Source organism: Panicum virgatum, chromosome 9N (assembly GCF_016808335.1).
Source record: "Panicum virgatum strain AP13 chromosome 9N, P.virgatum_v5, whole genome shotgun sequence".
Lineage (NCBI taxonomy): Eukaryota > Viridiplantae > Streptophyta > Magnoliopsida > Poales > Poaceae > Panicum > Panicum virgatum.
The window spans coordinates 26,760,973-26,776,562 of NC_053153.1; the positions used below are offsets into that span (position 1 = coordinate 26,760,973).

General features: G+C 47.4%; 2 protein-coding genes across 2 annotated transcripts; both read left to right on the forward strand.

Annotated features, from left to right (window-relative positions):
* The first annotated feature begins 6,067 nt into the window (after nucleotides 1–6,067).
* Nucleotides 6,068–9,763, forward strand: LOC120692467 (pentatricopeptide repeat-containing protein At4g38150-like). The gene is made up of 2 exons (XM_039975773.1): nucleotides 6,068–6,967; nucleotides 9,583–9,763. The coding sequence occupies exon 1, from the start codon at nucleotides 6,150–6,152 to the stop codon at nucleotides 6,960–6,962; it is 813 nt and encodes a 270-aa protein (XP_039831707.1). The 5' UTR covers nucleotides 6,068–6,149; the 3' UTR covers nucleotides 6,963–6,967; nucleotides 9,583–9,763.
* Nucleotides 9,764–9,877: 114 nt separating this feature from the next.
* On the forward strand, nucleotides 9,878–10,807 carry LOC120692468. Its single transcript, XM_039975774.1, has 2 exons — nucleotides 9,878–10,425; nucleotides 10,606–10,807. Exons 1-2 carry the CDS (start codon nucleotides 10,021–10,023, stop codon nucleotides 10,768–10,770), a joined length of 570 nt encoding a protein of 189 aa, XP_039831708.1. The 5' UTR covers nucleotides 9,878–10,020; the 3' UTR covers nucleotides 10,771–10,807.
* Nucleotides 10,808–15,590: the final 4,783 nt, after the last annotated feature.

Genomic DNA, 15,590 nt, shown 5'->3' on the forward strand with positions numbered 1-15,590 from the left:
TCACACTACTAGAAAACGGGTCATCGGTCCAGGCCAAAGGTACCAGCTACTGTTGCAGCCGTTACCGATGGTAAGTTTTCGTTTACCGAGTAAATCTGAGCTTTAGCTTCCGGGCGCATCGCTGTGGCTTCGTTCAGATCTATTTTAAAATTTACCGAATTTATCTAAGCTTTGATCTCGGGCACATCGCTGTTTTCTCGTTTAGATTTATTCACAAACTACCCGACTTAGTGATCTATTTAATCGGTTGTAAGCTCCTTGTTTATCATGATAAATCTTGTAAAGTCGATCAGATTGAATCATAAGCTTAGCTTTGTCCAGATCCATACATTCGTGGATTTGTACATTGTTACTCGGCACGTGTCGACTTTAGATCCAGCCGTCTAGTTGTTTATCGGCATCGGCAGCTCATTGCCGATCCGTTGTAGATTGCTTTTATTACACACATATCATACCCGATCCTTTGTCGTCATCTGTATCGGCAGAGTCTTGCCGATACCCCGCGTAAGAGTGATTCGGAAATCCAGCAGATACACTCTTGAATTTGACTGTTTGCTGTTTTCTTGTCAATTTACAGATCAAATTGACTGGCATGCCTTGGTTCAAATCTAGTACGTCCGGTTTTAGCGTACGGGCCTCCTGGGCTTGATGTGTGATCATCTAGCGTCATGGCATGCCTTGATTCAAATCTAGTACATTCCGGTTTTAACGTACGGGGCTCCTGAACTTGATGTGTGATCATCTCGCGTCAACAGCGCATCGGGGAGAGGAGGAAGACGGTGGCGGCTGCATCGGGGAGAGGAGGAAGGGGGCAGCGCCCGCACAGGAGAGGGAGGCGGCGGCAGCTCGGCAACACGCCGACACGCGACTCCACGTCGCAAGCGCGGTTGCACGAGTGGCGGCGCAAGTCGTGAAAAAGGATGGGTGTGGGTAGAGACTGTTTAGCTAGCGTTATCAGGTATTTATACTATATTTAATTTAGGGTGGGCTGAACATCTGGCACTGGGCTTCTTTTAACCAGCTAGTTGGTAGTGGGTCACCCGACGGGTGACGGGGACATGGAGTGTTGGAATTCCATCCCTGCTTCACCGGACGGGAATTAGTTTAAATCCGCGAACATCCCCGCGGGGATTAGTTTTAGTCCACAAACATCCCCTAATAAATGAACAGCCTGTGGATGGAGTCTTGCGGCTGGGCTGGAGGCTGGCTAGAGTTTCTGCGGCTGCCGACATTGGGCTTGCCATCTGTTCGGCTCGATCGGCTGGACTGGGCCAAAATCAGCGCCAGCCAGCGTTTAATGGCCATCCGAACAAGATCGAAATCTCCATCGGGGATCGGGCCTGTTGCATCCCTAGTCAAGGCGGTTTTTTTATTATTTTTTTATTTTCATTTTTTACAAAAAATATATTTTTATTTTCGAAATTTACAGGAATATACCCAGACCGCCCCACTGCCGGGCGGGCGGGACCTGGTCGCCCTGCTGCGGGGCGGCAGGGGTTTTTGTGCAAAAACTTTTGCGAAATATTTGCGCGCAGGTCCCTGGGGGCCGGTCGCCCGGCAGCGGGGCGGCCGGCCCCCCAGGCCGCCCGGCAGCAAGGCGTTCGGAGCGACTCTGCGGCAACTTCGCATTCGGCACCGACACTGCAGCTATCCGACATGACATCATCATCTGCCCCCCACACCCATTTTAATATTATTCTATTACTATTAATTACTACTACTCATCACGTAGTAATCACATCGGATTTGCACTGCAGCAATCAGGAAGCAACGAGCCGGGCTGGCGGGCCCAGGTTTGATTTCTGTTGCGTAAAGCAAACCGAAAATTTATGATTCGTAACTACTCTTTTATTTTCAGTACACTACATTTAGCGAGCAATCTAATTGAACCAACCTACACATTTAGAACTGCAACAAAAAAATCTTACTACACAAATACATGTATGTGATAATTATATTTCGTTATGTATGGATATGTATTTGCACCAGATTGTAGCATGTAATATTATGAAGGTATTTGTGTAGTAAGATTTCTTGGTTGCAGTTCTAATGTATTCCGATCTGTATGTGATAATTACATTTCGTTATGTATGGATATGTATTTGCACCAGATTGTAGCATGTAATATTACGAAGGTATTTGTGTAGTAAGATTTCTTGGTTGCAATTCTAAATGTGTTGGTTGGTTCAATTAGATTGCTCACTGAATGTAGTGTACTGAAAATATAAGGGTAGTTACGAATCATAAATTTTCGGTTTGCTTTACGCAACAGAAATCAAACATGGGCCCGCCAGCCCGGCTCGTTGCTTCATGATTGCTGCACTGCAAATCCGATGTGATTACTATGTGATGAGCAGTAGTGATTAATAGTAATAGAATAATATTAAAATGGGTGTGGGGCAGATGATGATGTCATGTCAGATAGCTGCAGTGTGGGTGCCGAATGCGAAGTTCCCGCAGAGTCACTCCGGTCGCCCGGCAGCGGGGCGGCCAGCCGGGCGACCGGTCCCCAGAGATCTGCGCGCAAATATTTTCGTAAAAGTTTTTGCACAAAAATCCCTGCCGCCCCGCAGCGGGGCGACCAGGTCTCGGCCGCCCGGCAGCAGGGCGGCCGGGGTATATTCATGTAAATTTCGAAAACAAAAATATATTTTTGTAAAAAATAAAAATAAAAAATAAAAAAATAAAAAAACTGTCCTAGTCAAGCGCTAGCGCAGCAAAATTCATACCCTTTTCCTCCTCCACATGGTATATGTTGACGATGGTACCATTTGGTTTCTTCCCTAGAATGTCTAGAAGGAACTTTAACTGCTAATTAGGAGTATTAAATAAAGTCAGTGTACAAAACCAACTTCAGAACCTTCTGCGCTAGTAACCCTGACGAATCTAATGAGGCCTTTGACACATAATTAGAGGATAATTACTGTAGCATAATTGTAGTCAATCATCGATTAATTTTTTGTCATTAGATTTGTCTCAAAAAATTACACCCATCTGTGAAGATGTTTTGCAAATAGACTTCGTTTAGTACTCCATGTATATGAAATTCTTTTCCTAGAAGTTCCTACAGATTTTTCAAATAGACTTCATTTAGTACTCCATATATATAAGATTTTTTTCGTAGTCGAAATTACTAGAGATTAGCCCTGCTAATGGGCAAAAATCCAACCCATTCCCACCCTAATCCAAAGTAAATATGTTTTTTTCTTACTCCACCCCACCCCATTCCAAATCAAGTTATCCCCAACCCAACCCAACCCAACCCACTATGTCTTGGGTTGCCATGGGGCTGCTCCCGTGGATTGCCATAGATACTAACAATGGTCACCCTGTCCATTGCGTTAGACAAACAGAAGTCGATTTTTCTAAACATGAGAGGCAAACACAGGGCATCCTCCTCCATCAGAAGCGACAAAATGCATGCACCATCCTCCTCCGTCGTTCCGGTTCGAGACCATACCGGACGGGTTGCTCGACGCCAACCGCGGCGGAGGCAGCATGCCGCTGGAGCGCGACCGCGCCCTGTCACAGTCCACCAGCAAGCGGGGCGCGGCACCGCTGCGGGAACTCGTCGCGCGGCTCCGGGACGGGACCGGGAGCACGCCGGCGGCGGGCGCGCCGCCGCCCGTGACGTGCGTGATCCCAACGGCGCTGATGAGCTTCGCGCTGGACGTGGCGCGGGAACTCCGAGTCCCGAGCATGGTGCTCTGGGTGTGACCCGCCGCGTCGCTCTCCTGCCAGATGAGGCTCCGCGAGCTCAGGCAGAGGGGCTACCTGCCACTCAGAGACGCGAGCTGCCTGACCAACGGCCACTTGGAGACGACTTCAGCCTCTGGTTCAACGACACAGAGGCCAACGCGGTCCATTGCGTTAGGGGTAGGGTTTGTGGGGCGGGACTGCGAGAGTAGGAGGAGGAGGGGGACGGACCGGAGCCGATTAACCCACGGGTAAACCCACACAAACCCGGAAAAAAAAACCCCATTCCAACTCAATCCAACCCGATTGGCTAGCAAACCCATTCCATCCCAACCCGTTTGTCCTGTAAACCCATTAATTCCCATCCAAATAATTCCACAAAACAACCCAACCCAAAAACTCCAAATATTATCCAACCCATTAACAGGCCTACTGGAGATTTTACAAATAGACTTCATTTCATTTAGTACTTTATGCCTACGAGATTTTTTCTTAATCGAGGAGGCCTTAGCAGGGCGAGCTGTGGAAGTGGATAGTATTTTTTTCGACTACTGAGTGCGGTGTTTTTTTCCTCCCGCTAATTTCTAGAAGTGTAAGGATCGTGGCCCAAGAAGGGGGGTTGAATTGTGACTTTTTCAAATTTATATCTAATCCTTAATCTAGACTAGTATTGCCCAATCTATAAATTTGAAACCTAGTCACTAGAGCATGCTAGCACAAAGTCCTTAGGTAGGTAAACACACTATCATGATCATGTTGCTTAAAAGATATCACACTAGTAAGATCAAAACCTAAGCAAAAGATCACACTACCATGCAAGTTGTTCTAGTCAAACTACAAGCAATCAAAGACAAGAGTAACAACAAAAGGATTTAATTGCTTGAAATAAAAGTAAGAGACACGAGACAACCGGATTTTTTCCCGTGGTATCGAGGAGTTGACGCTCCCCCCTAATCCACGTTGGAGCACCCACACAAGGGTATAGCTCCCTTGCTTCACCAAGGAGCAAGTGATCACTAAGAATGTTCTTTCTCCATCTCCGGAACGGCGAGCTTCACACCGTGTACAATCTTCTTGTCTTGGGGCTCCCACAAACACCAAGAGCTCACCAAGAACCTCCCGATCACCAAGACCAGCTAGGTGCCGTCAAACACCAAGAGTAACAAGCTCCTAAGCCTTCACTTGACCTACACACAGTTGGCCCTAGCTCAAGCACACTTGCTACACTTGCAAAGGATGGATTCTTCAAGGTTGAAGCACAAACAAAGTGCTAGATCTTCTCTTGTTTGCTCAAAGCACTTTCTCTTCTTCTCAAGGGTGGCCTCAAGTATTCAGGGTGTCAAAGGCAACGAAATGTGCCATGGGGGTGCCCTTATATAGAGTGGAAAGAGTTACATAGCCGTTAGAAATCCACTGCAGAAAAACCGTGAGCACCGGAAAAACCGATGGGTGTCAGATTTGAGGCGTCGGCTCAACCGGTCTCTCTGTGTCCAAATTGTAGCCGTTGGGGTTCTGACACAGTATCCAAGCTTGCGTCATTGCACCGGTGCATGCTCCGTAGGGGCATCGGTTCAACCGGTGCTTTAGAGGTTCACTGACCAACACAAACAAGCTTTCTGGAACATAGGACGTCTAATGCACCGGTGCTTTGTTTCTGAAGCGTCGGTTCAACCGGTGCTGAAGAGAAGTTGAAGTCCATCAAAACATGCTCTCTGGAACATAGTACATCCAATGCACCGGTGCTTATCTTTTGACCGTCGGTTCAACCGGTGCTATAGAGTTTTTGACTTTATTTCTGCCTGCATCCAGAGAAGATAGACCGACAGGGCATCGGTCCTTCCGCCAAGCATCGGATGCTCCGACGCTAGGGCACCGGTTCAACCGGTGCTGCTGTTTTTCTTTGTTTTCAGTTGAATTGACTTGGATTTGAATGTAACTTCGATTGTTTCTTCTTCCAAGTGTTGTGTTAACTTCTATTGACCATCTTGAGCTGTTTTTAGTGAGTGTGCAAGATTTCTAAGGCCAACTCAATTTTGATCAAGCTACTAACTCATGAACCCCTCTTAATAGTACGGTCAATAACTAAAAACTATAAACCCTATCTAAATCAAGTGTCCTTCATCTCTTTGTGACACTTGAGACTAGAAAGGTCCTTAATCTTTGAAATTGAGTCCTTGGCACGCATGATTGTTCCGAATTGAGGGGTCTCTTTTCACATTTTATATGAGACTAAATTAGTCATTAATTTTTTCTTCAAAACACACGTTAGTCGTATACGGTTGTCATTAATCACCGAAACTTACCATTAACATTTATCGCCCTAGATGCACTTCCAGAAGGATCCTAAAACAAACTATTTTTTAGACTTTATTTTTTAGCCACTCTCGAAAAATGCTGAAACCGAGGTCTGAGGTCTGAGGTCCCCCACCGCCACCGGCCACCGCTCCGTCCCAATGGCCGCCGCCGCCGCTCGCCGCCTACTGCGTCCGTCGTCCTCCGTCTCCGTATCCAACACCAGCCGGCTCCTCTCCTCCAAGGCTTCGCCGCCTCCTCACCGCAGCCCCAACACTAACTCACCCGTCGCCTTCGATTGGTCCGATGACGACGCCGACAACCCCACGATACCTCCACCGCCGTCCCCGGCAAAGAATCCCGAGCTCCCTCCCCCGTACGACCCCTTTAGCAAGAAGCCCGCCCTCTGTGAGCCGTCCGACCCCACCAATCTACAGGAGATCTTCCACCGGATGCGCACCGAGGGCCTCACCAACTACGCCATCAAGATGTTCGATGGATTGTCCAAGGACGGGCTGACCCACGAGGCGCTCGCGCTCTTCGCGGTCATCAAGGACAAGGGCACCATGCCCGACGTCGTCGCACATACTGCCGTCCTCGAGGCCTACGTCAACGCCGGCCCCGCTCACTGGCGCGACGCCGTGCGCACCTACGACCGCATGCTCGCGTCCGGCGTCAAGCCCAACGCCTACACGCTGGCCGTGCTCGTCAGGGGGCTCGCGGCCAGCGACCGGTGCTCGGAGGCTGGGAGGTACCTGGTAGATATGCTCGACCGCGGGATGCGGCCGAATGTGGCGACGTATCTGGCCGTGTTCGAGGCGTACGTGAGGATGGAAAAGGTGGAGGAGGGGCAGTTGCTGCTGGAGACGATGAAGGGAAAGGGCTTCATGCCAGATGAGGAGGCGGTGCGCAGGGACACGGTGAAGCGTGGGCATGTGTTCAGGGGTGTCATGAATTTACTCTTTGGCAAGTGATTGTGGTACGTGCTGCTTCCTCAAGTTGGAAACGTTTCAGTGAAAGCGTTTGGTCATGACTCTTCAAGATTTCAGATGTAATGAAAGTATGCTGCTAGCCTTTTGTTACCTTGCGAATAGTGTCTTGAGTTTTTTATTTAATTGCAATGCATATTATGCACTGTGGAGCTTGTTCTAATCAATCATCAGAATGTCGTGAGACAAGTCCTAAATGATGAATGGAAAAATTTGCAGTATCTCTTAATTTGCTGTTTGTTTTGTCATACCAATTTTCAGATATTGTAGAGTAACTGGCAATGATAAAGACTGATCTTCTGGATTATTTGTCCTACAGCCCCAATGCACTGCATCCTTTATCTTCTGGATTTTTGCGGACTAGAACTTAACCCAAAAGGATGAAACAAATCAACATTTTTCCTATCGCATAGACCCTTTTTCTATAAAGCTTGCTGTGGTACACTGACATAGTTTTACCAAAGAAGCATGAGATGAGTTCATTGCTATACCACTTCAACCAATTGTATTCCAATTAATTTACCTTCTTTGTGATGTCATATCTATCTTCTCCTTTTGCCCAGTTTGTGTCTTACACATAATTGCCATTGATCCATTTTGATACTGTTGTGGGCACGGTTTATTGGGGAGGGGCGCTGCGGCTTGGCTGAAAGCGAGAGGGAGGGAGAAGTTTGAAACCTAGAAAATATAAGGGGCGTAGACCTTTTCTTCTTCTTAACCAACCACGATGCATCCACTCTTTTTATATAGAGGAAGGTGACCTAACCATTAGATGGGATCTTAGAGATGTGTTCTGATCTTTCCTAACTTGCATGAATTGAACTTCCTAATTATTGATGAGTTAACTTGGGTGGCAAGGCGATAAGGGAGCTGGTGGTGTCATGAGGTGGCGTGCTGTCTGCACAGTGCACACCCCTCACCCTGGTGGTAAATTGGGTGGGCCTAATTGGCCCGTAACAGGTGCTTGAAGTTTTGACTTTGGCTTTGCTCAATAATAAGTTTGGATCTCTGTCACTTAGTTTAGACCTGTAGATTTGATTCACACAAGGATTGCAACATACATTGTATCCTAGTGTTGTGTGCTGTTGCACAATATGAGTTTGAGATAAATGCATAGCAGCAGCATTATGAAATATTTCAATTCCACTCTCAAGAAAGGTAATCATATAATGGTACAAGAATTTAGCCCACATTCTGGTGCGCAAATTGGATGTACTTGATCACAGAAAGATGCTCTTTGACGTGGTGACCTGTGGAGTAAACAATTGCTGTAACTACCGTTTGATGCTTCATCATTTCAGATTAATAAATATATTTTCATGGTTTAGTGAGCTTTTCATTAACATCATCATGTTCAAAAACAACCAAAATGTTTAATTTTTTCTCTTTTCAAAGGCCATAAAAATAACAAGCAGGCTAGGCAATATTCAGAACTAAGAAATTATGGTTTAGGCCCACATGTGATGCACAGACCTGTATGAGTGAGAATGAAGCACTTGAGGGCCAAAGTTGCGGACAATTTGTCACTGGTTTGTTAAGCTGCGGTAGTCGCTGCTTTATGTAACCAGTGATCTTTAGGACACTGAGAAATATAGGCTGGAATTCTTATTTTGGGCTTAGTTTGTCAGGTTTCTGAGTAGACCAACTTTAATAAATCAAATGGGATCAATGCGGAAAATCATTTCTAGCTGACAGCCTGTGGGATAAAGTTATACTGTTATATACTTAGAATTCTGATACCTAGGTAGTGAGGTCACTGAGGCACTTATGTAGACGTGTGTTCTTATGATGTTGTGGAACTAGAAGATAATTCATGCTTATTTCTAGGCATTACTCTATTTATAAGTGTAAAACGAACAGATTGGAGAAACCCCTCATTTTAATTAAACAATAAAAAGGGACTGGTTCTTGTGGCTTTAAATTTTTAGTATGTTGGGAACATGGAACTGTACTGTTGCTGACAGGTAGGCTATTCAACTGCCCAAGTGCTATTGTCCTTCACTGAATGCCAACCCCTGGTCATGTTTTTTGAATAAGGTGAGGTTTTCTATGTACGGTGCTGTTGTTGATAAACAAAATGCTGAGAACTAAATTGGAAACACAAGTCTGGCTTCCCAAAAACCAGGAATTATGTGCATGGCTAAATTGGAACTAAATTTCATGCATTCATCCCAAACAGCAAAATTGGCTTTTAGTTTCTGTCCATGTAGGCAAAACCAGGAATTATGTGCAAGAAAAGGTGAAAAATAATATGTTTTAAGGAACATAATTTTCTGTTTAAACCCAAGCTCTGAGATAGTCAATTTATTTGTCCTGGGAAATATTGGGATTGTGCACATCCTGAGCTGTCTGTAAACAGTATATATATTTTATAGATATCAAAGGTAAAGGTAACTTTGCTTTTCATTGGCAGTTCGATTGCATTCTGTTTAACTCTACTCTTGAAATTGAAGTGAAATGCATACTTACTAAAACGTACTTTTATCTTGTACTCAATACATAGTCAAAACCATAGTGTAGTAGTTTTGGTACATTCATAATTTGTTACAAAATTGTTCTGAGTTGTGGTTTCCGATATGGTATTATGACTCTTCTTGCTTGACAGGGAATGGGTCGAGCAATGCCATCCCAACTACTGCCTCTAGCAACCACTGGTCACGAAAAACCCCAAAATAGTGCTATGGAAATGCGAATCCACCGTTTGGTCCTTGAGGAGGCATGGATCGTTGTTCATTATATGACTGTTTTTGCTCCATACTGTCAAAATAAACTTGCCATTTTCTGCATATGCGTCTGAAACTCTTTCTGCTGAATTTCGTTTTAATTGCTATGAGGACAATGCGCCTGATTCTGCACATTGAAGGCAGAAGGAAATATTTGAATCTGATAAGTGGTAACCTCTGTTCTTAAGGCGTCGCCTAGGCGACAAGACGCGATTGGCAACCTGGGCGTCTGCTTCGCCTTGGCCGACTGCGTATGGCGTCCGCCTTGCGCCGAAGGCGTCGTCTAGGCGTCCATAGGCGTCTCCTGGGCGTCCAATTGGATGAGGTGGGCGCCATACGTGAGGCTCCAGGCGGGAAAGAGGGGAGGCGCGCGGGAACAGACCGAGCGGCGGGAAATCGAGCGGGCAAAGACGGAGCGGCGGGAAATCGAGTGGGAAATAGAGGCTGGCCACCAACAAAGCTTGCAATCGACGCAATTTGGGAGGGAAACGGAGAGAGCTGACCTGTGGATAGGGTTGGAAGAGAAGAGGGCGGCGCCTGGAGCTTGGGTCGCGGCAGCCGGCGGCGCATCCTCGGCCCATCCGCCCCTGGCCCCTTCGCCCCTCCACTGCTGCTTTTCTGCCCTCTGCTTCTCCACCGCCCCTCCAGCGCTGCCCCTCCGCCCCTGCAGCGCTGCCCCTCTGATCTGTTCTAGTGGCCTCTTCTCTGCTCTCTCCTATGGCCAGGTAATTTCCAGTGCCCTCTTCTCTGCTCTATTGTGCCTGTGCGTGATGGTTGGGCAGATTGCTCTCAGCTCTGCTTCTTATGTAGTTCATGTGCTGTGCTAGCTCTAGCTAATCAATAAACAAAGTACAGTGCTCTATTGTTAGTCTTGCCGATTGATTCATTGCTCATTATTTGTGTAGCTTGCTACTTGGGAGAAGAGAATGGATGGAAAGAGCAGCAGCAAAGGGGAGAATGGGTGCTACAACAGCTCAACAAAGGTATGTATGTGTGCTACTAAATTATGCTGTCATAGTATTCTAACATATGTCTATGGCGTCGCCTCGCCACGCGCCTTACGCGCCTAGGCCTCCTTAGAGGGGTGGGATCGCCACAGACGCCTCACGCCTTAAGAACAGACGTGGTAACAAGAAGAGTATTTGATGATTGGACGAAGTTTGACTGCCTACGCTGCAGCTATACGGCAAAGCATCAGCAACTGCACAGCTTGCACTCCGACACTGGGGCCCAAATTCAGGGGCAGATAGCCGGGCTGCTGCAGCAATCACTGCCGAACGCTTCTACAGTGCGAACTTATCAGAGTATCCTCATTCTTGCAACATATCAATGCTACTGGACCCATTTCGTGATATACTGATATATGATGATTATCTGTTTTTCCCTCCAAAGATATATGCTGAAGGGATCAGGCTGGTTGGGAACATAATAATTTCTCATCATTGTTTCGTGACAAAAGTTCACTCCTTACATGGTGTGTGTGCAAATTTTGTGCTTTTCCAGCTGCATGGAACTCACTCATGAACCTGGAAACAAAGTACGAATTGCTGCCAATCAGATGCAGTTCCACCCTACGCTGATTTTGTTGTCTAGAGGTTCTGTCAACACCCCCAAAGTGTTTATCTCTAGATTCGACTGCTTCTCTTGGGGGCCGGATTCAATTTAGTGTCTGCTCGTCAGTATATAAGCATTGCATGATAGATCTCGACTGCTACAAAGTGATGTGCTGAAAGGCTGTATGGTGGGATCTGGGGATGTCCTTCAGCCTCTGTGACACAGGAGACATGAGACTCCTGACTGGTGAATATGGGACTAGGGGCAACCGTCTATTTATATGCTTTTTGTTGTACTATCATTTTCTTCAAACTCCCGTGGTTCTTGCTTAAAGAGATCACGACGACCCAAGAATACTTTTAGGTACATAGGATCGGTGCTCTAAAAGGATGGCGATATTGATGAAGATGTTAGGTATAGAATTTTTGCTAGCCGGTTGAAATGGCATCAAGCTTCTGGTGTCTTTTGTGACAGGAGAGTGCCACAGAAGCTAAAAGGCAAGTTCTATACGACAATTATTCGTCCGGACATATGGGTGCGACTAATGTATTGTTCGAGCCAGTGCACAAGGGTTTTGGGTATGGTAGTAGGAGTCAAGAGGGGGAGGATGTTTTGAACTTCGCGTTGGCCTACGACTTGTTGATAGCGAATACCATTTTTAAGAAGAGTGAATCCCATCTTGTGACGTTTCATAGTGGACAACACTTGAGCCTGCTCAACTTTATCCTTGCCAGGAGGGAGGATAGATGTGATTGCTTAGATTGTAAGGTGATACATGGGGAGTGTGTTGTCCCTCAAGCTTGTGGTGGCGGACTTTCATCTTTGGGTACGTGTCCACCAGGACAAACGTACCAAGATTGTGAGAACAAAATAGTCGAAGCTTAGAGGGGAAGCGGCGCAAATGTTTAAGGAGAGGATGCTAGGTGAGGAGCCTTAGGAAGAAGGAGAAGATGAAGATGACATGTGGCTAAAGATGGTAACATGTGTTCGGAAGGTGACCTCAGAGGTGTTTGGCATGAGTAGGGGAGACAAACGGGAGGAAAAAGATAACTGGTGGTGGAATGATGAGGTGCAAAGGGCTATTAAGGAGAAGTGTTTCAAGCGCCTCCACCTTGACAAGAGTGCAGCCAACATCGAGGGCTATAAACTAGCAAAGAGGGTTGCAAATCGAGCTATGAGTGTAGCAAATGGTAAGGCGTATGACTGACCTATATCAGCGACTAGGAATGAAAGAAAGGGAGAAGGACATTTATAGAATGGCTAGGATCCGCAAACGGAAGATAAGGGACATCAACCAAATCAAATGCATCAAGGATGGGACAGAATGATTTCTAGCGAAGGACGAGAAGAGAGTACTTCGATTTAATGGGGAGAGTGAAGCGTCCCCTCATAAGAGAAGACTTAAAAGTGATACAATATCAGTCTCAGGAGGCTGATAACACTTTTATTACATCAGACGGTACATCACCGTACAACTCTACGCGGAAGTGGGCAATGAAGCACCACTATCGCGAGGATAACAACTAACACCCACACAATGATATTAACTACGAAAAGGGGGTCATCAGAGTCTTGCTCCATACGGAACTTCCTGCGGGTGACCCTATCCACAGGCAAGGTTTGGTGCAGGACGGAACCTCTACTCGACGTCTTCGGGAACGAAGTCTGGGTCTTCCTCTGTAAAAATTAAGAATGGGGTGAGTACAAACGTACTCAGCAATTCCAACCACACCCACGGAGGGGTATAAACAGAATATAATGCACAGGGTAAATCAAAGATAAGGCTAGGGTTTAATTTGCGGAAAGCTAAGTTTTATGCAGGGGTTCATTTGAAAGAAAGGATTTTCAAAGCAAGTTTTCTTATACCGAGGAACACGTAGTGTTGACCCACATGGGATCCTAGTTTTAAGCTGCTACCGGACTCCTCATCCGCCGTAGCACACGGCACAACTGCCGAACACTTTTCCAAAATAACTCACGCCAACCCATCCATTCCCAGAAGAAACACTAGTTATGTGACCACACCGTAACTCGCCCAGTACCGTGGGCATGGCTATTCGAATAGATTTTAACTCTGCAGAGGTGTGCAACTTTACCCACAAGCGGGGTACCGCAACTCGATCACCTTAGTGTCGGTGCATATCCCAATAACAAAGCCATTACCCACCTTAGCTAGACCTGACCAGCCACCACGGGATCCACCAAGGGGTCATTGACCTATCACAGAGGTTTTAACCGGGGCATAAGTCACACAGAACTAATCTCTTCTCCTTGATCACCCGTTGCTCTCAGCTCTCCTAATGGTTGTCAGACTAACTAGTGGGGTTTATGCTAAGCCATTGCCCATTCAACGGTCGAGTGGTTTGCACGATAATGGAGTTAGGTGAGATGACACACCAACTCGGTCCTTAGTTGTGACAAGATGGATATCTCCCTTCCTTGCTCTGCCACACAGGCACGAGCACACCGTTCGGCAATTCACCCAGAAGCGCCATCCATCTCGTCTAATATCATCTTTCGAAATTCCACATTTTCCCTTCTCACACACTCACACATTTTTCCTTTTGTAAACAAGTTGTATTGTGTTTAAGGTCCTAAGCGTTCTAGCAGCGATTAACGTCCAAACAAATCACATTCAGACATTAATAAAGGTGGTCAAGGAATGGTTATAACAAATCAAGGGGTGGCTATCCAACCATGTTTTCAGCAGGCAAAACATATGCAATTTTATAAAACAGGCCAATAGGTTGTGTTTATAAAAACTAGGACAAAATATGCATCAAATGATGGGATTGAACTTGCCGTTCTCAAATCCTTTCGGGGAAGTCCTGGTCGAGGTACTGTCCTTCGGGTTCGGGGTCGCGGAACTGGTCCTCGTTAACTTGCTCGCAATACTGCTCATCGACGGGCTCTCCCTCGTTCACACCGTGATCTACGACGCACACAAACAAGCACACAATCAAGAAAAAGAAATAAAGGTTATATCGTTGAGCTCGATTCGGAAACAATTAAGATATGGGGGTAGGAGGAATATTTTTGGGAGCATGAAATGATAAGTTAAAAAGGTGTTTAGGGACTAAACAAGGATCTCGGAACCTTGTAAATATTTTTGAGAGTGATAGGGCTTTGATTAGAATTTCTGGAAGTGTCAAGGCTGCCCTAGAAAATAGGTACAATGGATAGTATATGAGTTTTTAGGAATTTAGGAAAAAGAATAGATAGAATCGGAGTTGATATGGATGAGATATTGCAGTTATGGGATTGGGTAATTAATTAATCTCGAAAATGAAAATGTTTTATACGGGAGGAGCTTACGTCCTTGGGTCCCATGAGTTAAGCTAATGGATCGGAGGTGTTTTGGGCTTACGAGATGTGTACGTGGGCTGCAGATTTGCTTTGGCATTAACTCAATCAAGAAAATAGATCGGGAAGGCAGAGGAGAGCTCCGGGAGGGCTCTTAAAAGAAAAGGAAGGAAGGGAGGGGTTTTGGGCAAAATTGCCCTCCTTCTTCTTCCTCACGATGGACAGAACAGAGGAGGCCATGGGAGGGGGCGGCGACCTTGGGCCCGTGGCCCTGGGGGCACGGCGGCAGCCGGGAAGTGGGGGAAAACGGAGAGGAGGCTGAGGGGGTCCGATTCCCCTACTCACCTCGGGCGGAGGTGGTCTGTGGAGGGCGGGCGACGGTGGCGGGCGGAGGTGGCCGGCTATGGCCGTGGCAGCGGCGCTGCAGACTTGGGGAAGGGGCGAGCGGTGGTGGAGATGGTTGTGGTGGCCGAGAGCTGTGCGGAGGCCCTCTTTATAGGCCGGGAGAGGCGGTGGAGAGGGGGGCCGGTGGCCGAGCTCGGCGGCCATTAATGGCGGTTTGGCCTCGTCGGGGTGTCGCGGAGCGGCGGCGCGATTTGCGGCGGCGTACAGGACGACGAGACGGCTCAGGCAGCGGCGAGCGGTGCGGCGAGCATCCCGGGTGCTTGGAGCGGCGAGCTGCTGGCTGGCAGCGTGATGCACGGCGCGGTCTGTGGTGATGCGACGCGTGCGGCAGGGCGTCGTGGTCGCGCTGTGCTGCGCATGGTCGCGAGCGACGGGGCTGGGTGGTGGACGGCTCGGCGTGGTGCCGGGTGCAGCGTGCGGTCCTGTCGCGGGACCGGTGTGTCGCGCATGCGGCGAGGCTGCAGCGGCGGGGTCCGCGGAGAGGCGTGGCGTGCGAGTTGCAGGGGTGCGTTGCCTGGCGTGCTTTAGTTGTTTGCTTGCCTGAGTGCTGGATGCGTGTGCGTGGGTGCAAGCATGTAGGTGTTGCACAGTTGGACTCAACAGGAAGGACTAGCAAGAAGGAAGCTAG

What these genes read in the sequence shown, in the direction of transcription:
- LOC120692467 (XM_039975773.1), top strand. Translation starts at nt 6,150, where the DNA reads ATGGCCGCCGCCGCCGCTCGCCGCCTACTGCGTCCGTCGTCCTCCGTC.
- LOC120692468 (XM_039975774.1), top strand. Translation starts at nt 10,021, where the DNA reads ATGAGGTGGGCGCCATACGTGAGGCTCCAGGCGGGAAAGAGGGGAGGC. An exon ending in CTGCTCTCTCCTATGGCCAG is followed by an intron (nt 10,426 to 10,605) that starts GTAATTTCCAGT and finishes TTATTTGTGTAG; the next exon opens with CTTGCTACTTGGGAGAAGAG.